Source organism: Rutilus rutilus (assembly GCF_951802725.1).
Source record: "Rutilus rutilus genome assembly, chromosome: 6".
Taxonomy (NCBI): Eukaryota; Metazoa; Chordata; class Actinopteri; order Cypriniformes; family Leuciscidae; genus Rutilus; species Rutilus rutilus.
In genome coordinates, this window is record NC_140214.1 from 24,477,707 (window position 1) to 24,505,696 (window position 27,990).

The 27,990-nt window shown below is 38.0% G+C and overlaps 2 protein-coding genes across 2 annotated transcripts in view; both read left to right on the forward strand.

The window, feature by feature from the left end:
• The window catches only part of pdca (phosducin a), a 253,431-nt gene extending 248,861 nt beyond the window's left edge, over positions 1–4,570 (forward strand). Inside the window, exon 5 of the transcript XR_014627538.1 lies at positions 4,463–4,570. The gene's annotated coding sequence lies outside the window, so the exon portion shown is untranslated. The remainder of the gene's footprint in view (positions 1–4,462) is intronic.
• On the forward strand, positions 554–26,873 carry plppr5a (phospholipid phosphatase related 5a). Its single transcript, XM_084410193.1, has 6 exons — positions 554–956; positions 7,535–7,667; positions 9,636–9,886; positions 12,860–13,036; positions 20,617–20,751; positions 24,872–26,873. The coding sequence occupies exons 1-6, from the start codon at positions 753–755 to the stop codon at positions 24,899–24,901; spliced, it is 930 nt and encodes a 309-aa protein (XP_084266319.1). The 5' UTR covers positions 554–752; the 3' UTR covers positions 24,902–26,873.
• The last annotated feature ends 1,117 nt before the right edge of the window (positions 26,874–27,990 follow it).

Consider the following 27,990-nt stretch of genomic DNA (forward strand, 5'->3'; position numbering starts at 1 on the left):
TATACATTTTTATTTAACATGTAGAATCAATGTTTTTTTTTTATTTTTTTTTTATGTTATCTGTTTTTTAAATGTGAAACTGCTAAACCTTTTTCAAAGTCTAACATACATTCACAAGAGGGCAGCAGCTCACAGTTCCTCATAAGTCTTCAAAAATACATCGAAGCCATTCCTACATCAACAGTATGCTATTTAAATATCCTGAAGAAAGACATTTAATTTTTCAAAGAAAAAAATAAAATATATATTCAGGCATTATTTCAGTATTTCTGTTCAGAGACATCTGTAAGCTGGTCTGTGGTCTGTTGTTGTACCCGTACCATGTTGTTAATGAAGAGCAACTTGCTTCACAAGTCCTTATGCAATTGAGCAGCAGCAAAGTGAAACTCCAGGTGTGATATATTTGGAGGAGTCATATAACAGCACGAAAGATTCGATAATCTATAATAATATAAGACAGTTCAAGTGCATTTTTTTGTGTGCAGGCATCCCATCACTTAAAAAACAGAGGCACGCCTACAGCGCGTGCTGCTGTCCAGCCTGCGCGAGCTCTAACCCAATTCATTTTCATAGACTGCAGCGCACTTTTAAAGCGCTCTGTCACGGACACAATGCGCTACTATTTCTGGCGGATTTATTAGGAAGAATGATGATGGAATAATAGGAAATCATGCCAGTGCTATTTTAGGACTAGGAGACGAAGCCGAAGAACCTTCACTTATTTCCCAGGATCTGTTTGACCCTTATCGACAATGCTTTACTTTCAGTTGGTGATCATGGCTGGAACTGTCATGCTGGCATACTACTTTGAGTACACCGATACTTTCAGCGTGCACATCCAGGGATTTTTCTGTCATGATAATGCATATACGAAGCCCTATCTCGGACCAGAGGAGTCCGGCGCGATCCCACCAGCTGTCCTGTACGCGGTGGTTGCAGGTGTCCCTGCACTTGTGGTGAGTGTATGTTTAAGGATAAAGGAGTTAAGAAAGAGCAGTAGGCCTATATAGTTCTTGGCAAGATCTTTATTTATATATAATAGCGTAATGTCAATCAGTTTGTATAGATAGTTGAATTGTATAGATAGTTGAAATGTCCTGTTGGATAGGGTCTATACACTATAATGTATAGAAATAATTATACACTTAGAAGAATGTGGCCTATATAAGTAAACAAATGAATCGATATTTATTAAATGATCAGTGTAAGTTCATGAAATGCTTTAAACATAAATTATGTATATTTGATTATGCATACTATATTTCAAATTAATTATCCAGTGTGGTTACAGTCTAAAAGTGTATTTTTGCACCTTTCATGGTGGGTCAGTGTATAAAATTTGGGGTCAGTAAAAGAAAATAAATGAATCCTTTCATCATCAAGGATGCATTAAGTTGTTACATTTTATATTGTCAACTAAGACGTGCTGCCTATAATGTTACAAAATACATACATTTCAAATAAATACTGTTCTATTAATCAAAGAACCCTGAAAATAAAAAATATATCACAGATACATTGATATACAGGATATCTGAAGGATCACGTGACACTGAAGACTTGAGTAATGGCTGCAACAAAAAAAAAAAAAAAAATCTACATTGCCATTACAGGAATGAATGACATTTTTAAAATATATTTAAAAAGAAACCTTATTTTAAGTTGCAATAATATTTCACAATATTACCATTCACAAATAGAAACAAAAATCAAACAAAAGTTGACACTTAGTAAATGGTCATTTAAATGAACATAGCATAGTTCAGAGAAGTTGGTCTTTTAAAAATGAGAAATGTAAGTTGAAAGGCTTGCATCTGCAGGGTTGCCATTGCTTAATGTTTGCTATTGGCCACACTGAATGTTGGGAATCTGTCTTTGAGAGTCATTTCTTTTGGCTCTGGTCTCTAGCTCTGTGTGCCTGCCTACAGTATATTAAAAGAGAATTTATGATGAGCAAGATATTGGCAGCTCCGAGGATCAATTAAAGAGCACCAGGATCACTACTGAGCCTCCCTGCTCTCATCTCTCATAAGAATTCCAATGGATTTGCTCAATCGATCTGAAAACACTCTGCATGGCCTTATATTAAGGCCATACAAATTCAGCCCCAAATGACTATTATTATAACCCATTTGCTGAAAGCATCACTTTTGAGCCAAGTGTGGAGTGAAAACTTCGATCTGGTCTCAACAAGTGTGCTCTGCGGTGGACAGTAAAGAGGTCATGAAGGAGTAAAGGTCAGCTATCAGCTCGGCGGGTTCTAAAAGTGCAAGGCTTATTCAGTGTAGTCCCAAATATTTCTGACAAGACACCTGAAAAGTTTACAGTATCTCAGACTTTTATGCAGAAGTACTTATTCTCATGTTGTTTCAAACTGTGTGACTTTCTTTCTTCTGTGTAATACAAATGACAGTTACTTTTGAAGAAACTTTAAGTCATTTAGCCATGAAATTATAATTAATGCTGAGTCTGACTGGAGCTTTTAAGTTTCAAACACAAAATCACTATAAAAGTATCATAAAAAAGTCAATGACTCATGTGCTGTATTACAACTCATTCTGAATTTATATGATAGCTTTGTGTAAGGAAAAAAAAAGAAAGAAATTGGAGTTGTTACAATTTTCCCGTCTGGTGAGCTGTTATAATTCTGAGATAAACTGTTTAAATTATGACATACTTCACATAAGTCATAAGTTGTGATTATCATTTTATGCTTATACTTTTTATCCATTATTTAGTGTTTTTGTCATAACTATGACTTTTTTGTAATAATTATTACTTTGTCAAAATGTCAACTTTTATGTCATAAGTATGATTATCTTTGTCTTATGTGTTGGAAATGGGATTTCATAGATTTTGGTTTGTTCATCACATAAAGCTATCATATATATATATATATATATATATATATATATATATATATATATAGCTTCTTTTTTATGATACATTTACGTATGGTGCGTTTGTGTCCTTTTGAAGCTTGAAAACTCAAAGTTAATGTAATTGGATGGGAAAAAATCACAAGTATATTCTTCAAAATGTCTCTTTTTGTGTTTGATAAAAGGAAAACATCATATGAATTGGGAACGACATGATGATGATTAATTGATGACATAATGCTGTATCTCACATTCCTCATTAAATATGAAAACAAATAAAAAATAAATAAAATAATTTTTGGACGGCCCATATGACAGTCAGAGGACCCGTCTCACTCATCAGGCTTGGCTGTGTGACATATATGGGCCAGGATGGCTTGATGTTTATTAGAAATGAACTATGAGTCATGTCAATCCACGTTCACAGTCCCGAGTTGCATTTGTTAAGAAATATGAATTCCTTTTGTAGAAGCCATGAAAGGACCTTATTTATAGTTAATTATGAAAATGTGTACATTCATAAATCTCAGAATTTAAAATGGAATTGAATCCATTTTATAATTCACCAAACATAATTTCTCTAACGCTTCTAAATTTTAATAATAAATACAATAAATAATAAATACAATTTGTCTTTCTGAGCTTATTGTACATGCCTCAGATGTAATCAATAAATAGAAGAGTTTCATACTGCAGTACTAACAAGTGATGTCAAAGTGATATATCCTCAGACTCTTGCCGTAGAGTTCCCACTTCAAAAGCTCGCTCAGCCGTGCTGATATTGAGATATTACTGCTGTTGTAACCTGGAGTTTGCTGCACTGTTGAGTTTAGCGCAAGAGTTCACAAGTTCACCTGTCGCTTCCTGTGATTTTTCACATTGGTAGAAGTATTCGAATAAGGGTACCAGGTTCTGATGCAGCTTAACTCTTCACATGCTGTGAACTGGTTAACCTGTCTTATCATTTTATGAGGCTGCTATAGGTAGCAAGAAAACAGGAAGTGTACACATTAAACAATGAAATCATGTATTTGAGTTACAACAAAACACGTTCTGGTGGTTTTTTGATAAGTCGCAGGAAAAAGGGCTCGACAAACATGGGTTAACGAAATACCTTTTTTTTTTTTTTTTTTGTAACTGAATTACTTGTTTATGTAACCGGTCCTACTCGACCCACTCCGAGTGGGATTCGAAAATGGGGTCTACAGGCATGGGCATGTAACAAGGATGCTTAAGACTGCGGCCTCTAGCGTCAGTCACTAACGCACCTCTTGAGGCCAGGGGAGTGAGGTTTACATGCACAGCTTTACTGGCCTACATCTTTTACACTAACCACCCTAAACCTCACTCCCACCTGGGTCAATTGCACCAATTGTTACCAGTCCTACCTGACCTGCTCTGAGCAGGATTCGAACCGGGGTCTTCGGCATGGGAGGTGGGTGCACTAATAAGGACGCTAAAGAGAGTTAGTCACTAGCGTGTGTCTTTAGGCCAGGGGAGTTAGGTTTACACACACAGCTTTTACTGGCCTACATACATTACATTGATGGCGCTTTTCCACTACATGGTGCGGCTCGGTACAGCTCACTTAAATAGTACCACTTCGGTTGAGGTTGCAAGCAAGCTGAACCGATACTAAAATGTGACGTGTAATCACTGCAGTTCACTGATTTGTCAGAGAGAATCGTCACTACCAGCGTCATTGGATTTGCGACACGAGACACCAAACCCGAACAAACAAACTTCTTCTTCTTGCAATGAAAAACATCCACATGCCGAGAATCAAGAACACCATTCCATCGATATACTCCATTGCTCCTGTGTTGTGCGTTTGTTTGTGTCGCGTTTACGATTATGTCACGGCAGTAGAGGCGGCGCAACTATAACAATCAGTCTATAATCCCACCCACTTTGAAGCAGTACTAAACTGCAATGGAAAATCAAACGGGGCCGAGCCGTGCCATGCAGTGGAAAAGCGTCATTAGACTGTCAGTTGAAATCCAATTATTTGTGTTTCCAATTGGAATCTGATCTAAATAATTGACAGTCCACACTGTGTATCGCAACTGTTCAGATCCGATATGTGTCCCGTGGCTGTCTTTCATTTTCTGGAATGTCAGCGTTGGTTTCCATAGCAATGACAGTGGCCCTCATTTATCATTCTTGCGTAGAAACGGGCGTATATGTTGGCGTAAGATTATGCTTACACTCTTCTCACCGCCTGATTTATGAAGCTGTGCGTACCTTTGAAATCCAGGTGTACGCAATACCTGCGCTTGATAAATGCCGCGGCTGAAAACGAGCGTCATTAGAATAACACGCCCCTATATATTCAAGTCTCCTCTCCCCCCACGCCCTCATTTTACGCCATGGACACATAGACGGCAAAGAAGAGAAACTTCTTTGAGAAAGCGAAACCAGGGAAGTGCAAAGAAACAAAATTGATTTCTAGATTTTTATTAATGACGCTTATTGTTATTTAGAAGAAGAATGTCGTTATTATTATTATTATTATTATTATTATTTAAAAGAAGAAGAATGTCATTTTTATTATTTTGTCAGTCTGAATTATTTTTTTGGTCATTGAAAACCTTTCATTACTAAACCCAGTCCGTGCACACCTGCCGGGCCTAACCCTGGCCTAACCATCGTTTCAAAGAATAGTACAACGGCGAGCGCGTCGAGTATAAACGCCTCGTCCGTTTGGGGAGGTGCGCGCGCAGTCTGCGGAGACTCGCGCTGCGGAGCCAGGCGAAAGTATAAACCAGGCTTGAAACGTCAGGTAAAGCGCACAGGCTCGCAACTTAAGGAATACATATGCCTACAATTCAAATGCTTTGGTAAAGTCACACAAATTAAACATTGAAGTCCATGTTGCACAAAAATAAACACTGAAGTTTATAATTACTATGTTGTTGTTGTTTTTTTACAGTGGGTCATAATATATCATATCTTTTAGTTTGTCAGTGCGTTTTGTGGTGTTAGGAATTGTTTTTCTGCGCATTCCCGCACTCAAAACGTGCGTACACCACCTCCTGAGCTGGCGTAGGATTTGAGCGTGCCGTACGCCAACGTCCATATTGATAAATCTCAAAGTCACCGTGGTTTTGGGTGTACGCCAGGTGTACGCTGGAAATTTGGTGTACGCACTTTTGATAAATGAGGGCCATTGTGTTGGTAGAACTACGCCAAAAAACAACAAGGGGTTTGCAATGGGATATGGCAATGAAGTGTAGTTGTGGGGTGGAATAGCTACTACTACGTCTAATGAAGCAGCAGCAGAAAAGGAGGCTGGCATGAGCGGCAATATTCCGTGCTACCGTCCCCGCCGCACAGAGAAAGAAGTGAAGACACCTCATCACTGGACCACAGAGATGTCTCCATTTATAATTTTCTGCGTGACTTGCACATTGACAACAACACAACGAAACAATGTTTCTGCAACGACGTCGACGTGTTTACATTTTACGCGGCGTGAGAAAGTGACATATAGGAAGAAAAGCTATGCGAAATCCAATCAGAACGGTCCGACTGAAACGGATTACCAGGAAGGAGATTTGAATAGGATATCAAGCCACATATGAATGTAGCTTGAAACGGATTTGTAAAAATCTGATTTCATGTGAATTATTATTTTTTTTTCTGTTTACATTTGCTATAAATTATCGGATTCCAATCAGATATACACAAAAAAATTGTACTTAGACTTAAAAGTCTGAACAAGGCTTAAGAATGATGAAAAGTTTCAACTAGTTTCACCTTCCTTTGTGCACAATCTCAGAAAAAATCTGCAAAAATGTTACCTTTAGGGGTACAACAATCTTTTCCTTATTTACCCCTAAAAGGTGTCTCTTTTCTGATGACTGGTGCAAGGGCGGGACAACCTGTCACTCATATGAGATCACAGCAGTAGAAAAACCCAATGATCCAATGAATTAACGATGAACAAAATCAAGTCCCATCCTTTTTTCTTATAGTTTTCTTTTTACTCACATCACTATAGGGAAGAAAAGACTATCGCAACTTCTGTTTCATAATGACTTTAAAGTAACATGACATATATTGAGAATTACAAGTTATAGATGTATAAAATATGTAAAGTTCAATACATAAAGGTTATGCAAAAGATCATGGGTTTCCCATGAATTTTTTTTTGTCAAAATATATGACAAAAAATATAGAGATTTAGATTAATTCCTTATATGACAGGCATTGTAACTTTTTTATATATCAGTGCAAGTTGTCACAAAACCCCCATAGCCGTCTACAGCTTTATTCTTTCAAACCAGCACTAATTGCGAGTGTTTTTTTCTTTCATAGTTCCTTTGCCCCGGGTGCTCCCTGCCAGTTTGGCAAAATCAGGTTCAAGACCTTGCTGGGAACTGGCATCTGGCCAGCAGAAAATCAGACCTCTAATCATTTCCATTGTGTTCATGAATTGGTCTTTATTCTTCTTCCAGTGTTTCAAATAGCTGAAATACAGCCTGTTTTCTTGATTTTGCCTTCAAGCCGAGAATTAGATTTTAGCTTAATTTACATCTTAGATCTAAGTAAAGATCAAGGAAAAAGCAAAAAAAAGAGAGAAGAGAGAGGGAGAGTCTACAAACGAAATGTGCCATTAAAAGCCTTGTTTTGGTTTTTGGTTTTGTCTGCAGATTACAGTGACAGAGTCCGTGCTCTTCTTGCTGCAGTATGTCTCTGAGGATCTAGACAACCGAGAGAAGATCATTGTGATGGGCGACTGTTGTTACCTCAACCCTCTGGTCCGAAGGACATTTCGCTTTCTTGGTATGTCTTCACAGGCTGGAGCGTCACTAATTAGGACAAATGTAGATTTAGATTTTTTCTTATCTTTGTGCATGCGCGCCTGCAGCAGAAGAAAAGGCAAATCAGGATGTCAGGCACACAAACAGCACTTGCAAGTTTCTTGTGTGGGGTAGACGCTCATGGTTCATGTCAAAGCATTCTCTTAAATTATTTATAATATTTCTTGTGCAGAGAGGAGTTGAAGGGGAAAACTATGGGATGTTACTTGCCCTGAAATCACACCAGACTATATATTATCTCCCAAAACTCCAGCAAACACTAAAAGGGAAGCATACTCTCCCCCACAATATATTTAATTTAGTGACTCCATTATATTTATATAATCATACAAAATGAAGCAAAAAGATTTTACATTTACGTCCCCACTTATATGATGGTCCCCCCTGAATATTGTAAAGAAATTTACTAAACAGTAGCATTTCAGCTCAAAAAACCTCGATAACGGTCACTAACTACCTGGAAAACATCTTAGCCAGACTTTGAATGTGCTGAAATATTCAAATCAACACCTCCTTCCTATAAAGCTTGTTATAGAATGTGGCGTGCCTTATTCACAAACTCGCCGAAAGCAGGTGGTAAACAGTTTTTTAAAGAGAAACTTTTATTTGCATCTTCTGTTGATCATAGAAGCAGTTATTTATATGGGCCATTCTACAGAATTGGCTCAAAGTCAGAGTTGAAAATGTCTTGTAAAAAATTGGCCTTTTTCCACAAATTTTGTATGTATGCAAAATGTATAATATCCAAAGTACACATTTCTAGTAATTGTGCTGTTAATTTCAGAAAGTTTTGTATAGTAAATTTACTTGCTCTTGTCTGTTACACAGCACCTCGCGCTTCTCATCTAAGTGTGCTATCATGTGGTTTTACGAACCATATGATTACTCTTGAATTTTGTTGTAAGAACAACTCAGCCGAAATTCAGTCCTGTGCCCACATTAGGTTTCTGGTTAAATATGGAGTCCTCTGGAGCATAATGAATAAGCGTGTTAATGTGGAGGCAGACGGAGGAGCTGTGAGCAAACTGACAGTGGTAGCGCTCATTGTAAACTAGTTTCAGTCTGCTGCTTCAGCTTCACTCATAGACAACATTCAATGTGACAAAGCTGCCCACGCTTACATTAAGATTTAAGCCTGGTTGCTCTGCTTTCCTGCCCAATATTCTGGTTGAAAAAAAAAGCCCTAGACTCACCCAATGCTGAATGGGCTTTTCAGGATATGTTTAGTGAATAGGCATTACAGGCAAACAACAGAAGTCATCTTTAAATCATTGCTATTGTGAGATATTTATATTGGGGCTATCTATTTAACATGCTCATTTAGTGTGATTAATAATGCACAATTAATCATCCCCCTGATCCATATGCACACTTCTGTTCAAAAGTTTGGGGTCAGAATGTTTTTTTTAAAGAAATTAATACTTTTATTTAGAGAGGATGCATTAAAATGATCAAAAGTGACAGTGAAGACATAATTTCAAATAAATGCTGTTCTTTTGACCTTTCTTTTTTCATCAAAGACACCTGAAAAAAAAAGTATCACGGTTTTCACTAAAAAATATTGTTTTCAACATTGGTATATTAAGAAATGTTTCTTGAGCAGCAAATCAGCATATTTGAATGATTTCTGAAGGATCATGTGACACTGAAGACTGGAGTAATGATGCTGAAAATTCAGCTTTGCCATCACAGGAATAAATTACATATTAAAATATATTAAAATGCAAAACATTTATTTCAAACATTAATAATATTTCACAATATTACTTTCTTTTTGATCAAATGAATGTAGCCTTGGTGAGCATAAAAGACTTCTTTCAAAAACATTGTAAAATCTTAACCGACCTCAAACTTCCGAACGGTAGTGTAAATTCCTTAAGTAAGACTGAAATTTGCCTCTGGATAATACAGTGTCTTTGTGTCCCTCCAGGTGTGTATGCTTTTGGCCTCTTTGCCACTGACATCTTTGTAAATGCCGGGCAGGTGGTAACGGGAAATCTGTCCCCACACTTCCTGACGGTGTGCAAACCCAACTACACAGCGCTGGGATGCCAACAGGTGGTGCGTTTCATCAACCAACAGGAAGCCTGCACAGGCAATGAGGATGATGTCTTGCATGCTCGCAAATCCTTTCCGTCCAAAGAGGCGGCCATCAGTGTTTATGCAGCTGTTTATGTTGCTGTGAGTAAACCATACTTGTACACATACAGTACACAGTAGAAAAGGATCACACTGTAGTCTAAACAGCAGATAACAAATAGGTTTTCTACGGCTAAAAAGGTTTGGAAACAGTTGCATTCTGTTTGTGGAAGCTTTATGCACGTTATTTCACATGTGAAGAGGTTGTTTATGTATAAATTAAATCAGCAAAAAATGATGTGTAGCTCAGGGAAAAGTAAAATTTTTGTCAGAATTAATATTTTAGACTAAAGGATTTGTTCTGACACTCCTTCAACTTCTGATGAGAGAAGCTTTTTATCCATACTATGGTATTAATCCAGGCATTAATTGGGTTTCATAACATGTTTTTAAAAATGGTACTCCTTTTTAAAAAGCATAAAAACACATTTTCCATTTATTCTTGAAGTCTAAAAGCTACAAGGCCTGTCAGCAACACACAGCATTCACTTTGGCCACAGAAAATTTATTTTCATTTTCCATCAGTTCTCTGAAGGTTTTTAAGTTACTTTGCCTTGCTTTCTGATTTTTAATCATGTTAACATCTGGAGTGACCTGTGAGATCTCACTCAGGGCTTTCATCTCAGTCAAATCCATTAAACTTTAAAGGGATAGTTCACCCAAAAATGAAAATTCTGTCAGTAATTACTCACCCTCATGTTGTTCCAACCGCGTAAGACCTTCGTTCATCTTCGGAACACAAATTAAGATATTTTTGATGAAATCTGAGCCTTGTCTCACTCCTCCATAGGCTGCTAGGTGGCCCAAACTTGCTGGCCCAGAAAAGTTATTAAAGAGATCGTTAATATAGTCCAAGTGGCTACAGTGGCTCAATCTTAAGTATATCAAGCGACGAGAATACTTTTTGTGCGCAAAAACAAACAAAAATAACGACTTTAGTCGTTAAACCTCGTAGTGTTTTTGCGCTGCGCGTCTGTGTTGCACGTCATCACGCATCACACACATGACCAGCGTCGGCCTATAGTGAGCCTACGTGGTGACGTGTAACACAGACGCGCTGCGCAAAAACACTACGCGAACCAACTAGAGGTCGAGAGAGAAGGAAATGAATAGTAGAATAAAGTCGTTATTTTTGTTTGTTTTTGCGCACAAAAAGTATTCTCGTCGCTTGATATACTTAAGATTGAGCCACTGTAGCCACTTGGACTATATTAACGATCTCTTTAATAACTTTTCTGGGCCAGCAAGTTTGGGCCACCTAGCAGCCTACGGAGGAGTGAGACAAGGCTCAGATTTCATCAAAAATATCTTAATTTGTGTTCCGAAGATGAACGAAGGTCTTACGCGGTTGGAACAACATGAGGGTGAGTAATTACTGACAGAATTTTCATTTTTGGGTGAACTATCCCTTTAAGCAGTGTCACAAGTTAGTGTACATATCAAACTTCACATTTTTGTGCATCGTCTTAATAAATAAATAAATAACATAGATGTAAGTGCATATTTCACCTTGCAACCTTCAAACTTTAATCATACTAATCAAATTGATTACTCTGTATGACTCCAGTCATTAAATAAATCAGAAATGGTTTACATTCTGAGTCAGCACGTTTAAAAGCCTCAAGGCAGATGCTAGAAGATCCATTTAATGGTTCCTATTACAATAAGAAAACAAATAACTTCCCTATAGACTGAAAAACTTTCATCTGTCATATCCAAATGGCATTATGTCAAAGAGTTAGTGGAGAGGAGGAAAATCAATAGATCTACCATGACTAAGGGCTGTTCTATTATTTAATCACCTCGTTTTTCCTGTGATGGAATCTTAAAATAGTACTTCCCCTGAAAATCTAAATTCTCTCACTATTTACTCACTCACACCCATTACAATCCCATTTTCTGCTATCTTACTTTGTCCAGTGTAGCACAAAAGTACAAATTCATGAACTGTAAAATACACCATAAGAAAGTTTGCATCTAGCTTGCATCCGGATTCAAAAAATCATTCAACTTTAATATTTGACACCAAAATGACAAGTTCTATGAAACAAATCTTCAAAAATATCTACTTGTGTTCCACTAAAAAATACCAGAAAGATATTTTTTAGAATGAGATGAAAGTATATAATGACAGAATTATTAGTACCATACTGGTTATCATATGATTTTACAGATTAAAAAAAAAGAAGAAATTATCAGTATCGGCTGATATTGGATATTTAATTGCGCATGCTGCTTTTTTAGATTATCTTTGGCATTATCTAATGCTCACATGAAGTTAATATTGAAAAACACAAATCATTTAAATGTAATCTTTAGCAAATCTAAATGTCACACTGTACTATTGTAAAGACTAAACCTATTGCAGCATTCTATTTAGACAAAATAGTATAGAATTATAATATCATCCATTTATCCGTAACCAAAACATGGAAATAATTATCGGCTTATCGTATTGGCCAGAATTTTAAGACGTGAGCTTCCACAGGAACAGTTAAATGGATGCTTGGTAGAATAACGTCTGTCTGAATGTCGCTGGTGCTCCCTGCTCAAGACGTTAAGAGTTGTACTTGATCAAACTCTCACAGTGAGTTGAATACAAGTCCACCCCCCATCCCGCCTTTGTCCACCTTCCCTCATTCCCCTAGGGCTTAATTCTGGACTAAAGCGACATAGGTTTTCTTCAAATACCACCAGACTAGCCTTCAAATGTCACCCTTCCAGTCAATGCCAATGTCTTGGATAATTGAAACAATGTAGCTGAACCATGCAAATGTATTTCATTTGAAAAGCACCAGCATGTCAGCAGCATCAGACACATTCAAATGTTTGCGTACACTGATCCGAGTAATTGATGCATTAGTGTGCAGTTCAGGTATTTAAACAGTAAAAATGAAACCTGTGTGTATTTAGACAAACATGTCCACACGTGAGCAGGGAATGAATGAACTATGAAAAGCGTTTACACAGTGGTTAGAATGAAGATGTATTACAGAGTGCTTCATTCTTCCTCAGATGTACATCACATTCTCTGTGAAGGCCGAAGGGACACGGCTGGCCAAGCCGGTGCTCTCTCTGGGGCTCATGTGTCTGGCTTTCCTAACTGGGATTAATCGAGTGGTGGAGTACCGCAACCACTGGTCTGATGTCATCGCTGGCTTCATCATCGGTGGAGCCATTGCTGTCTTTATGGTGAGCTCACATATGAGAACACACTGATAATAAAGATACAAATTCAATTCATTTTTAAATACAAATTTATTTGATATAGTTGATCTTCTCGAATATTTACAAATACAAGTACTGATTGTTTCCAACGAACTGTTTGTTCTTATTTGTGAATTCCTTTTATTAATATTATGTTTAGTTATAGTAACAAAAGTTTGGGGTCAGTAAGAATTTTTTAATGTTTTTTTGGAAGAAGTCTCTTATGCTCACCATGTATGCATTTATTTGATTATAAAAATACAGTAAAAACAGTAATATTGTGAAGTATTACAATTCAAAATAACTGCTTTCTATTTGAATATATTTTAAAAAGTGATTTATTCCTGTGATGATTTTCAGCATCATTACTCCAGTCTTCAGTGTCACATGATCCTTCAGGAATCATTCTAATATGCTGATTTGATGCTCAAGAAACATTTATTATTATTATCAATGTTGAAAATAGTTGTGTTAAAAAACATCTTATTGACCCCAAACTTTTGAATAGTTGCACACAATAATGTAAAATACACTCACCTAAAGGATTATTAGGAACACCATACTAATACTGTGTTTGACCCCCTTTCGCCTTCAGAACTGCCTTAATTCTACGTGGCATTGATTCAACAAGGTGCTGAAAGCATTCTTTAGAAATGTTGGCCCATATTGATAGGATAGCATCTTGCAGTTGATGGAGATTTGTGGGATGCACATCCAGGGCACGAAGCTCCCGTTCCACCACGTCCCAAAGATGCTCTATTGGGTTGAGATCTGGTGACTGTGGGGGCCATTTTAGTACAGTGAACTCATTGTCATGTTCAAGAAACCAATTTGAAATGATTTGAGCTTTGTGACATGGTGCATTATCCTGCTGGAAGTAGCCATCAGAGGATGGGTACATGGTGGTCATAAAGGGATGGACATGGTCAGAAACAATGCTCAGGTAGGCCGTCGCATTTAAACGATGCCCAATTGGCACTAAGGGGCCTAAAGTGTGCCAAGAAAACATCCCCCACACCATAACACCACCACCACCAGCCTGCACAGTGGTAACAAGGCATGATGGATCCATGTTCTCATTCTGTTTACACCAAATTCTGACTCTACCATCTGAATGTCTCAACAGAAATCGAGACTCATCAGACCAGGCAACATTTTTCCAGTCTTCAACTGTCCAATTTTGGTGAGCTCGTGCAAATTGTAGCCTCTTTTTCCTATTTGTAGTGGAGATGAGTGGTACCCGGTGGGGTCTTCTGCTGTTGTAGCCCATCCACCTCAAGGTTGTGCGTGTTGTGGCTTCACAAATGCTTTGCTGCATACCTCGGTTGTAACGAGTGGTTATTTCAATCAAAGTTGCTCTTCTATCAGCTTGAATCAGTCGGCCCATTCTCCTCTGACCTCTAGCATCAACAAGGCATTTTCGCCCAGAGGACTGGATACTGGATGTTTTTCCCTTTTCACACCATTCTTTGTAAACCCTAGAAATGGTTGTGCGTGAAAATCCCAGTAACTGAGCAGATTGTGAAATACTCAGACCGGCCCGTCTGGCACCAACAACCATGCCACGCTCAAAATTGCTTAAATCACCTTTCTTTCCCATTCTGACATTCAGTTTGGAGTTCAGGAGATTGTCTTGACCAGGACCACACCCCTAAATGCATTGAAGCAACTGCCATGTGATTGGTTGATTAGATAATTGCATTAATGAGAAATTGAACAGGTGTTCCTAATAATCCTTTAGGTGAGTGTATACTGTAGTGTTATGCAGTGTTGTTCCTTTTGCGTTTTTGTATTTTGTGATTGATAAAACATGCCGATTATGTTATCTAAAGGTTATATTACATAATATGCACAAACCTAAGTGCCTATGAAGTCACCAAAAAATGCGACACACTAAAATAAAAACTGTTGTAAATAATGTGTTGTGGAACAGTAAAAGCAAATGTTTCATTGCAACTCCTGTTTAATCTGGTCCCATATAACTATATATAACCAGGCAGACATTTCTAAACAGTGTTGAGAAAGTGGGTGTCAAAAAGTTTGAAGACACCTGATTTAGACAAATTATAAATAAACATTATTGTACTGAATATTTTCGTAGTGCTTTAACAGAAATGCAAGCTTCTGTTTAAATACCTCAGACTTTTTTTTTAAAGTGCCTGACTCACTGTACAACATTTTTTTTGACAGTACACAGTGCATCTTGACAGAGAGTTTGAGGGATCTGCGGTACAGAGTTGCCTTCAAGCCATCTGAAATTTAAAGAAGCCACATAGCAGCAAACCACTGATCTTATGCAGACTTTTGCCCATCACACACACTGCATGTGCCTACATACTATGAGAAAATGTTTCAGTTGTATTTCTCAGTAAAAGCAAGAAATACATAAAAATAAATGTGCATTATTTATATGAAAAAATATGGTACTTCATAAAGTAATGTTACACTCGAGAAGAAATGTGACATATGGCTAGATAATTAGGTCAGGCCACAGGATAGGGCACATGTGTGGCTTCCTCTTAAAAAAAAAAAACACAACAGTTTGTACAGTGCTGGGCACACTGTTGTTTGAAGAGTGCACAGTGAAGATGAGAAACTCATTGTGCGCATTAGAGGAAGGTCACACATGAGCTCATGCGTGCTTGCCTCACATTAGGCATAACAGCATTGTGAGTGAGTTTGTGGAAGCGTGAATATTTTATTTTTTGTGGTGCTTTAGTCATACTGTATGAGATATGCACTGACCTATTTCTGCTGTTAGGGTAGGTTGGGGGAGGGGTGCAGGGAGGAAGGTGAATATACACATCAAACTCATGGTCAGATCAAATCTCTTAAATGTCACATCATCAGAAAGGAGGCAGTAATGGGGAACAACAGTTTGTGCTTAGGTAAATACATTGCAGTATTCTTGCTAATGTCTGTTTCCTTCTGATTCCCTAGCAGTTTGTTTTGCAGTGGAGTTCAGCTCAGGTCTCAATAATGAGGTTTCCCCCCCCCCAGTGACATTGTCAGGACAGGAGAGTAGCTCTGATTTTACTTGACCTTTTATTTGTGTCAGGAATTTTTTTTTAACCAGTATCATACATGCAAGAGGGCTGTTGTTTCGAATATTAACAGGAGTAAGCCAAAGCAAAACGTCTCCAAGCATTACACAGTAGTGGTGTTTGATTCCTGAATGAATCAGTGTTTGAATCAGAGTGAATGATTTAATGATTCACACATAAATATAGTCACTTGTTTCGGTTCTGAATGAATTAGTGTTGTGAATGAATCGATTGAGTAAATTATTCAATGACTCACCCATAAAGATAGTCACTTGTTTAATTCCTCACTGAATATGAATGAGTTTGAATAGGAGTGAATGATTCAATGGGCCCTATTTTAACTATCTAAACGCAAGGTCTAAAGCGCACGGCGCAAGTGAACTTAGAGTGTCTCCATAGAGCAAACGGATATGCTCGTGCGCGAGGTTAAAGCACGCAAGCAGACCATCTATGGGACAAGCCGGATTTCACCATATCTTTATGTACACAATATTAATCTTTTACATTGTAATCCTTTTATTTTTTATATTTGGCTTGTTTGTGTGCTGCTGGGCGTCTTTGTCTGTGTATCTTCTTTGTGTGTGTCCAGTGTAACCCTGGTCAAAATTGAGCTGATCAGAAAAATAAATATAATTTGTAATAATTATATTCTCACTCAAAATGCTGAAATAAGTAACATAATGTGTTGCCGAAGTCGTTCTGCTGTGTCAGATTGTCAATTGAACGTCAATTGAAAGTTCACTGAAACGTCAAATAATTGCAGAGAGAGCACGAGTTTCACAGATCGCGAGTGAAATCAAAGTGGATCAAAAGGCAAATATAAGTATTCCTTCATCAACTTGAGGTAGTACATGAATTTAAATATTTAGGAATAATAATAGATTCTCAGCTTTCTTTTAAAAAACGTGAAGAAATTGATAAACAGTGAAATTTAAAGGAACCGTATGTAAGAAATGTATTTCAATTAATCATAAAATGGCCCTGATATGTCACTAGACATTAAGAAATCATGTTCATTTCAAATACTTATATCACTGACAACAGTAGTCTGGCCAGGATATTGTCATTTAAAAGTGAAGTTGCAGCCCTCAACTGATGTTGATGTTGTCATGTTGTGTTTTGGCCTGAAGCGCCGCCCTCCACCTATCTACTAATCACGAAGTCAGTAGTGTTTCGGCATCCGGGTTGCCAGCTCTGCTCTAGTTACCACAGCTGCAGCTACAAACGTGTCGGATAAAAAATGTCTAACGTTACGAAACCTAAAAGACCTCGTTATGAATCCGAAATACGCAAAACATCTCTCATGAAGCATAAACATAATTAACAGAAAAAAAACGTACTGTGTAGAACTCGTTACTTGCCATTGGAAGCTCCTTGTAGCAGCCTACGTTCCTGCTGGATCCTGCAGCCTAACTGGCAACCTCGAGTCAGGGGGGAGGGGGAGGGGATACACCGCTCTACAGTAATTTGAAAGTGATTGCAGTACCAGTTTTGGCCACAATCTTACATACGGTTCCTTTAACTTAGCGAATTTTAGATTTATTAGAAATAGCTTGACTACAAAACAGTGGGGATTTCTTTAAGACTGCAAGGGAAGCTCGGCTTCCCCTATAATGTCAAAAAATTAATGGTCAAATATGTACTATTGTGTTAATATTTTATATTGACTAAAAATGCGTTAGAAAACGTTCATCTCGAAGACGAGTTTGTTCAGAATCAGCTGCATATAGCAGGTCGGCTGACTCAATTTCCTTCTCATACATTGCCGTAGCGTCACAGTGCATTTCCCTGTTGAAGCCCAGCGTCCATTGACTTCAATGGGGCTGCTTTGAATTTTTTTTTTTTGTGCTTCGAAACTAGACGGTCATTGGCTAAATGCTGCGATTATGTCCCGCCCACAGACGCTCAGCGTCTCTGGGGGTGAATGAGGAGTGGGCTGGCCTGGACTCTGGGCTTCTGCGTGATGATTGGAGGGTCTGTCGAAAGACTGCATCTCCTTTTGATTGACAGCAATTTTGTGCTATAAAAAGTCACTGATGCTGAAGCTATTCGAGCTGCAGCGAATTTGCTTGGCGAAAATTGCTAGCCAATTTTCATCATACATTTCACACAATTATACACCACATTCCTTGTTTCAGTTTAACCTAATTCCCACATTTCCTCCGTCGAATTTAATATCTTTGTTTTAGATTGTTTGTTCATTCATTCATTCATTCATACAGAGCATTTTCTTGAAAAGGAACATAGGGCAGAATTTATGTATAAATAAATGGAAAATTTTTATGATGTAGGCCGAAAATGGGCTTCCCCTCTTTGAAAGACCAGCAGCCGCTGCAATACACACTTGGTACAAAAGCAGCAGTCTTATTTATGAACTCAAATGATTGTTCCACATATTACATACTGTATGACTACCTGGACAAAAACATGTAAGTCATTTCTTAAACCGGTTGAAATCATATATAAACAAACTCTCAAGGTCCTAGATAAAAAGCCAAATAGTTTTCATCATTGTAGTATTTTAGCCAAGTATTCCCTTTTAAGTTGGGAACATTTGATTCAATATGCTGATTTGGTGATTCTAAATGGCCTTGCTCCCCCTGTTTTTAAGGATTATATTGATCAGATCAGAACAGGACGGTATACATGAGCCTGTATTAGGGGTGATTGTAAGGTAGCACTAAGAAGAACTACCTTTGGTCAGCTATCTTTGGCTTTTAGAAGAACACATGAGTGGAATAGACTTCCAACGGAGTTGAAAGAATTAAAACAAATAACAGGTCATTGTGGTTTCTCAAAAAAGCTGGAAATATGGTTAATGTTGAATAGCGTGGTCGTCGAGTGATCAGTGCCTTATCTGATGTCACAAGTGGAATTCATCCTTAGTGGTATTTCTCAGCTATTATCTCAACACTGAGTATTGTACAGAACTGATTGTTGCACTACAGACATTTTTGCACTTCACCATACCAATAGACTTTCACATTTGTTGGATTCATCGTTGGATTCGAAGGACTATTTGTTTTGCAATACATACCGCTACAGGTTTCAGTTGGTTAATGGCGCAGTCTATTTCAGTTGCCTCAAAATAGCAACGCACCAACAATGTGCCTGAACACGCCTCATTTTCAGACCAGCACGCCCATGGGCGCAAATGCATTGGCTATTTAAACAACATGGCGCGGGACGTGAAAATGAAAACTGCGTCAGGCTGAAACTAGCAATAAACACTTGCATTGCACCAGGTGTCTGATAGGGCCCAATGACTCACTCTTAAAGACAGTGGATGCGTCCGAAATCGCATACTCTCTTGAGTAGGTAATTATTTTGAACAATTTCTTACTTTGCAACCACTAAAAAAGTATGTTGTATATAGTATGAATGTGAGTAGTATGAATGTAGCCTGGACGTACTTCATTCGCCATGTTCTCATTATCAAGTGACCTTCCAGTGTCAGTTACATTGTTTCACTGCCATTCACAAATCCTCTCCTGTGGCCTCATCTAATAGTACATAGAGTGTTTTGGGCGTTGTGCCGACAGAGCCCCCCACTGCTTGGGCCGTCCGTTAATCCATCCTTGGATTTCGGATGCAGCCCGTTACTTGTTTTGTTTCTGGACGAATCACTTTAGTGAATGAATCATTGACTCACTTGTGGAGACTCGTCTTGGCTTATCGATGTAATTCGCAATAAGAGTTGTTGCGTAATTGAGTATTTAAGATTTCTTTACAAAAAAAAAAGTAGCGGCATGACATCATAAATTATCACTTTTCGTGGGATATGGTAAAAACATTATTGATATATTTTTCAACCAGTTCTGATACTTCTAATACTATCACAAGTCATTTTATGTTGTGATAAAATCACAGCTATATTAGCCAAGCTGACAGAGCTACCCTAGCAACATTACAATAAGTACAATTGAACAACAATGTTCAGTACATCCCCCAAAAAGTTTTCATTTATAAGGTATAAAAACACATATACATGATCAACAACCAAAAGACAGTGACTATGCAAAACTCTCCTCTGTCCTCTCAGACAGACCCATGGTCATTTTTATAGTGCAGCCCTGCTGTACGGTTTAGCAAATGGTTAAGGCAGCACACACAGCACAAAAAATTATTTCCTCCGTCTGTTTAGTTCAACTTAGGGCTCCGGGAATGAGAACGCCCTGTGATGTCCTCCGCTGAAACTCTCCCTTGTGTTATGCTGCAGTCTAGCAGAGCATTGCCTGTAGTGTCTTATTGAAAGTACTCATTTTGGTCCGATAATGGATGAATCTCCTCCAGGACATGGACTTGCATGCTTCCTCCTTCCCGAAAGAGCACAGAGCCCTTTTACTTTGGGCAACAAGTCATGCGAGCATCTTTGCCCTTTCGAGACTTACATAAATCATCATTTACACTCAGAGAAAAGCTATGCATGTGTATGTGTGCTACAAAAAGCCTTTCAGAGGTGTAAAACTTCCCTCTTTTCTCTCTTTCCTTTCTCTTTCCCTACGGGTGCTCTTGTGTTAGGTGGTGTGTGTGGTGAAAAATTTCAAAGGAAAGCCCTTACTGGATGAGATACCGCCGGAGGAGAGTGTGTCCAGTGGTCCCATGATCAGTCAGCCAAGGATGGAGCACACCATGGAGAAATACATAGCGTCCCAGGTATTCAACCTCAAGCCTTCATGTACACTAGAATCATTCATAAAATTCAGTCATTTGTGCTTTATTACAGTAAGTAATTGCCATTTTCTATCCAAAATGAGATTATTATTATAAGATACATTAAAGCCTGTTTATATCATCACAAATGTTTTACGAGAAATTTCTGTCCGCTTTTCGCATACGATTTGTCTTTGGACTGTTGATTGAACATACAATCTCAGAAGTAGGTGGCGCTCTTTGAAAACCAAAAATTTACACAAGGCAGCACTTCGCAACTTTCCTTTTTTGACACATGTCTGTCACAGAGAAGTAAGTCAAGCAGTATTTACACATCTTCAAACAGCGTTTCAGATTGTCGTATTCACTGTTTTTATCACACAACACCAAATACAAGAGTACAGAGACAAGAGCCGATTCTGGATTCTTTCTGTGATATTCACTGTCGCTTAGCAAAATACTCAGTTCGTGAGCGCCACCATGTCGATTTTTTTTTTTTTTTGTAACAACAGCAGCTCTGGGCATGTGACCAAAAGCTCAAATCTAATTGGTTGGCCATTTTTTTCACAGTGCTATGGAAAAGGGATTAAGATGCATTAACAGCCATTCATTCAAAATTGAGCTTCTTAAATTTGTGTGGATTCTGATTGGCTGTCATTGTTTTTATCGTTCATCAGCTGGAAAAAAAAATTGCTTTGAAAGGGATTCCAACAATATATTTGCTTTGTGTCATTATAGTTCTTATAGAATTAGAGAGTAGAATTAGAGAATTAGAGAATCTCATAGAATTAGAGAGAAAACAATCATTAATATTTATAGTTATTGTTATATTTATTGTCCTTGGTGTGAAAGGTCCTTTACTCTAATGTAGATGAGCTTCTTACATACGTCTCCTACCAGATCATTCATCCACGCTTTAAAAATTTGCAAAATACAATGTCACCCTTATGTGGGTCATCTTATGAGTTTCCCTGTGGCAGTTTTCAGTTTTTGCAGCATTGAATTTTTAACTGTAGGGACATGAATATAAAACTTTAAATGGTATTAAACACACATTTTTGGTTAAAGGGCTCAAAAATGTCAAAGGTCATAGATGAAATCACAAGGAATGCAGCTGTTTGATAAACAGAGCTTTCCTTTTAGCTTATTTTTTGAGTACTGAACTTAATCCCTGTCCACTTCAGTTCCTTCAAGCATAATAACATACTTTTGATGACAGCCATCACATTGAACAGCCTTTGGACACTGAATATTATGTTCTGAATGTTAAACGTTCTTCCCTAGTAAATCCCATTATTTATTTTCATTATGTTCATTTGGCTCCTTTGCTGCAGGCCAGAACTTCTTGTATCTGTGTCACAAGAGATCAGAGTTAGTCAGTGGGTTTATCTTCCAGTCTCAGAAAAAAATAGGCACATGCAGCTGAATATATCATTTCTTCTTCCTGCTTTTGAACCAAACCGATGAATTAGATGTGCACACCTTTCTGTTGTTGATTTCCAGGTTGCATGGATTAGGCTTTTAAGTCCTATGTTTTCCACCTCAGAGAGCTAATTATAAAATCACAGATGTCCACAGATCAGATATACACTGCTGATTATTTCAGTATTCAACAGCATTATTCAGCAGGGCTGCCATACAATATTCAACAGGTAGTCTGTCCCCATTAGGTCATGAACCCACAGTCCGGTAGCAGATATTGTTGCCTTTGAATTCCATTATTCATCAAAATCAGAGGAGTCCCGCCCATCTTTGATTAATAGTTCAATATGACTTCCCATGATTCATTTCGAATTCATATAAGTGTGAGCCCAGGGGCTCCATGAGGCCGTTCATCAAGATTACGTATAAGCCCAATACATGTGCACCTGCAATGCATGGCTAGCACTCACATCACACTTGGTTATTTCAAGGATACATCATTAATCTTTAAGGTAGCTATTACTCATTTCCACAGCCTTAGAAAAGTGTGCACCAGTTCTTTAACTTTGCAATGAGATGGAGAGGTAAAAAAGCAGCTGTGAAAAGCAGCCGTTAACACTCCTCATGTCTCAATGACCAAAAATATTTAACATTAAGTTTGAAACGTGACAAATCTGTTGTTGGATTCAAATGGTTTTGAAAATTTTAAAATACTATTTTCAATAAAAGTAAAAATTTAAGGCATCTAAAAATGTTGTGTAACCAAGTAAAACTACCATATTTACCACGAATATGTATTAGTAATTATATTATCTTTACACCAGAAAGAGAACCCACATGCAGATGAATACAAAAGCAAAACTCAGCTAAATCCAGCCCAAGAAGGTCAGAAGAAAAACAATCCTTAGCCAGGACAAAACAGACAAGCAGGCAAAAATTCCAGAAGGGGCAGGCTGGTACTGATGTCAGGACAGGGAAGGGTCAGTAGGGCAGGCAGAACCAGTGGATGGGCAGATTGGAGGGCAGGCCTAACAGACCACAAAGAGACAAAAGTTGACCACTGGAGAATCCAGGAAACAGGCAGGTGTGCTGGCTTGATGGCCCGGGGCAAGAAAAATTGAGAGATTTACCAGTCCAGGCTAATAGAACCAGGTCAGGAGAAGAAAACCTCAGGGTCCCAGGCAGGCCAGATCAGGCAGACTAAGGCCCCATCCACACTACTGCGTTTTAGTTTAGAAACGGAGAATTAAAACGAATACGATCTCCGTCCACACCAGCGTTTTAGCTGCGTATTAGAATTGATCTCCGTCCACATTAAAACGACTGAAAACGCGGATCACGTGACCATTCACCAACACTGGGCATGCCAGTGTAAACCTAGAGACTTTCAAACATCAAAATGTCATTTATTAATATGTATTTGTGTCAAAATGACATATAAACATCTTTTCCTATTGTATTTTGCCTGGAAACGCTTCCAACACGCTTGCGTGTCGCATGAAAAATAGGTCGTCGGTTCTATTTCTAGCATGCACGCGTTTTCCGCGCGAGCGGAATAACTTTTTTCTTACAGTAAGAAACTGTTCCAGCGGGTGGAGTTTACTGGTACTGAATATTACCTGTCTATACTCCATGACTGATGACACCCAATCATAGAGCCGAGCGTGAGCCTCTGCGTCATCGTTTTTCTAAAGTCCTCCGTTTTGACCCGTCTTCAGAAAAACGCCCTCCGCAAAAAACGCAAAACGGGGTCGGCAGCGTTTCTAAACTTCTCCGTTTTAGGTCTTCGTTTTTGCCGTTTTAGTCTGGACGGGAGGTGCAAACGTAGCAAAAAGTCTCTGTTTCTAAACGAAAACGCAGTAGTGTGGATGGGGCCTAAGCCGGGCAGGGGTAGACAACAAGGGAATGCAGGACAGGCAGAGAATCCTAGAGCCAAAAAAAAAACTGGACAGCCAACAAAAACACTAACTGGATATTGAGAGCAGAGGCAGACAACTATCTGGCACATACAAAGGAAATAAATAGGGCAGCAAACTAAGAGGGTAATAAGAGGCAACAGGTGAGGCAAATAGACTAATGAAAAGGAAACGAGGGGGTGGGGAAAAGACATGACAAGGGGGATGCACATTTTACAACCTAAACAAACATTAGATTTGTTGGACTTGAAGCGGCGATGTATATACCGATCGGTGTATGACATCAAAGTATCCAGAGCCTTTCAACAGCATACGGAGCCGTCTCTGCAGTCGGTCTGTGCAGCTCCGAACAAGCCTATCGTCTTGTCATACAAAGGTCAAATTATCTGATATTTTAAGGAGTTATATCATTTTTGTTTTCTGTATTTTTTTTGTATCTTAAGTTAATAAGCAGTGATGCTTTAATAAGAATTGTTATAATGTCATTATTTTTAATGACCAGGTTTTGATAATAAGGTTTTCTTTGTAGGAATTTCATCTTTTTATGAGGGTTTTTTCTTAATTGTTATTAGGACAGTTGTATCAACCTGATATTTCTGCCAGTATGCTCACCAAAAATATTTTAATTTAGACATTTAAAACATTCTCAGGATAGAAAAGGGGTTTAGTAGTTATAGTATCTATGAATTACATTTGAAAGTTTGTGAATTATTTATTAGATCTGGACAAAATGAGTGTGATGTAATTGACCCAGATACTTAACTATGTTTTTGGTTGATTTTCAGAATCCCATCACCTATGCTGAGATCACATGACAATGAAAAGCCTGCTAGCGAGACGAATGCTGTGGATAATGTTGCTGCTCTCCGGTGCGACTTCTTACTTTGGGTGCAACGTCGATATATTCTACTTTTAGACTTCTATTTTCAAGTGTGTGAAAAAATGTGTTGTCCTCCTCGTAACTCGTTTTTTGAAAATAGGTATGGTAGGGTCGCATACATATTTTATACAAACATATCACTGTTGGCATTTTTTAGGTGCGGTGGGTATGGAGTGAACGTGGAATTGCAACATGATGTCAAATGAAATGTGTTTAACAAATTCGGATGTTCCATTTACAACTGTGAGTCATTTACAACCATTTTTTGAAGAGGTTTCTGACTGACAAGAAATATTGTTGTTGATCCTCATAGAAATCTGTTTCTTCTGATATTTTCTTTGATGATAGTATTTTTTGCTTGCCAAAATATATCACAAGCACATTTACAGAGTTTTTATTTTCAGAACAGCAAACTGTATCACTGTTGCATCAGATGTTATTCTCCGTATTTTGAAGCACATTTAATATCCAATAGGTTTTAGTTATGTTACAGTCATGAACCATGATTTTCGACTTGCAGATGGTATTGGAGAGAGAGACATGCTCATTATAGAAAGCATTTGATTGGTCCAAACTATGATGAGAATTTCCAGGAACTTATAGGACTATATTAGCATATGGTCTCAATGGACCAAGAATTCACAGGGTCTTTAAAGTGAGCTGATGTGGGCATGAGGTGATACACCGAAATCATGATTGATTTTGGTGTCATAATGGCAGAGAGCACCTTGGGCAGAGCTGAGTGCTTTAATTGTGACTGGCAATGCATTACAGGGCTCACAACAGATTAGATGCTCAAGCTTTTGTCCAAAGAGGCTGCTAGGTTGTTTATGAAGGGTTGCTTTGTGTGCTTTTATGTGGCCAGTGTGTGTATTTGTGAGTCTGCCCTTGATGTTGCCTCTGTGAGAACATGGTCTCTAGTTACTTAGAGAAGGCTGTTTTCTTTTTTTTCACTGGAATAATACCTGTACATGTCAAAGAGAGAGAGATGGAGATGGAAAGACAGAGGGGATGCACCTTCATTGTGTGGAAAACAGTGCATCTCAGTCAGTTCATACAAATATAAAGCAATGTTTGCATTTGGACACATATGTGTTTTAATTGTATGACAGGTCTCGTAACATTAAAAATAGTGTTTGGTTGAATTTACATTCTGCAGAGTGATTTTATACACTATACTGAGCATATGTTTGATCTCTCACTGGCCAGTGATGAGATTTGATTTTCAAATGAATGCTTGAATACATTAAATATAGTGTCTCCTAATGATGTAAATCATTTATCCTGTTTATCTCACTCATGTAGTACTACTGAACATCCCCAACCCTTTTATGTCCACTGTTAGTGTCAGCAGTTGATGCTTTCATCATGGAAAGCTTGTGAATATAACTACTGTGAGAGTTTTTGGGTGGCTAACTGAGGAAGCACTGTGTGAAAGATTAAAATTAATCAGATAGAGCTTCTGCATTATCTGCACAATGAATTTAATTCAGGGTTATTTATAATGACAGTTGTTTGATTTCCCCCCCTGGGTTGGTACAGTATGTGATATGCATATACATGTTTGAGATTATGTTCCAGTCATGAAAGCTAAATGGTAACTCCTCGTTTTTTTTCCAATGAGATTTTTTAACAAACTTTTAAAAAGTTGTTTACAGTATACAAACCTTTCCTTCATATTTGGTTTGCAATAGGATTTGATGCCTAAAACCCAAAAATTGTGAATGGAATTTTGATTGTGAAAAAGCTTGAAATGTTTTTATAACCATATTGCGTATACGCTGGACAGTATATTTAAACAGCTTGTGTCGATGGTCAATCATTGACCTCTGAGACTGAGCTGGAAAGGAAAGCAGATCTTCCCTGAGCCCGAGGTGTCACAGTAATAAAATATTTACTCTCAGACTCACTCTATCTTTTATGTATGATCTCTTTGTGTTCTGTGATTTTTTTTTTTTTTTTTTATGTCCATAATATGTAATTTGAAGATGCATTTTCTCATTTTAAATTTATAATTTACTGTTCTGTTATGTAAAAAATAAATAATAATCAGAACTGTGTGTGTTAACTTTGTCTGAGCTGGATGATGTAACTAAAATAAAAAACATTTTTTAGTCATTTGTAATAGTCAGTTTATATCTTGATATTTTCTCTGAAATGGCTTAAATGAGTGATTGTTGTTGAATGCAATAGTGTATTTTTTTTATTATATAAAAGGCTATCACAATGCAAACAACAAAAATATTTACCTGACATTTTTTGCTGCAACATGTTAAATCATGTAAAATGCCACGCTGAGGCTTGCCCGAGAATCATTGAAACAAATCTTTTTAACAGTTCATGGGCTTCTCGGATTTCATCAAAAATATCTTAATTTGTGTTCCGAAGATGAACGCAGGTCTTACGGGTTTGAAACGACACAAGGCCAAGGGTGAGTAACTAGATGTACCGCATGGCGGTACAAAATATGACCTCCGCTCAGGCCTGCACTGGCTTTCCACAAAAATAAATGACGTGGAGCAATTTGGCTGTATTGCGTGTATATGTATATACCTAAAAAAAGTAGTAGTATGTGCATGTCTGTCTGTGTGTGTGTGTGTGTGTGTGTGTGTGCGCATGTGTGTGTGTTTGTGTGTGTGTGTGTCTGTGCATGTGGATTTGTATGTGTGTGAATGGGTGTGTGTCTGTGCGTGTGGATGTCAGTGTGTGTGCATGCTTGCGTTTGTTTGTATTCCTGCATGTGTGTGTGTGACAGTATCATCCTAAACCAGCAACCCTTCGCTCAACAGCACCATCTACAGGCCGATGAGTGTACAGTCACTAAATGTGCACATAAATGAATTTATTTTATACCCCCCCATGGATGAAATTCTACGAAACTTAGCATACCCCCAGAGGATGTCAAGTTAATCATACACATGAAATATGGTGCAGTTCTGAACATCTCCACTGAAGATAGGGGCGATTAAAGCAGAATAATATTGCATTTTCATTTTTTATGGGAGGGGCGCAAATCACAAATGA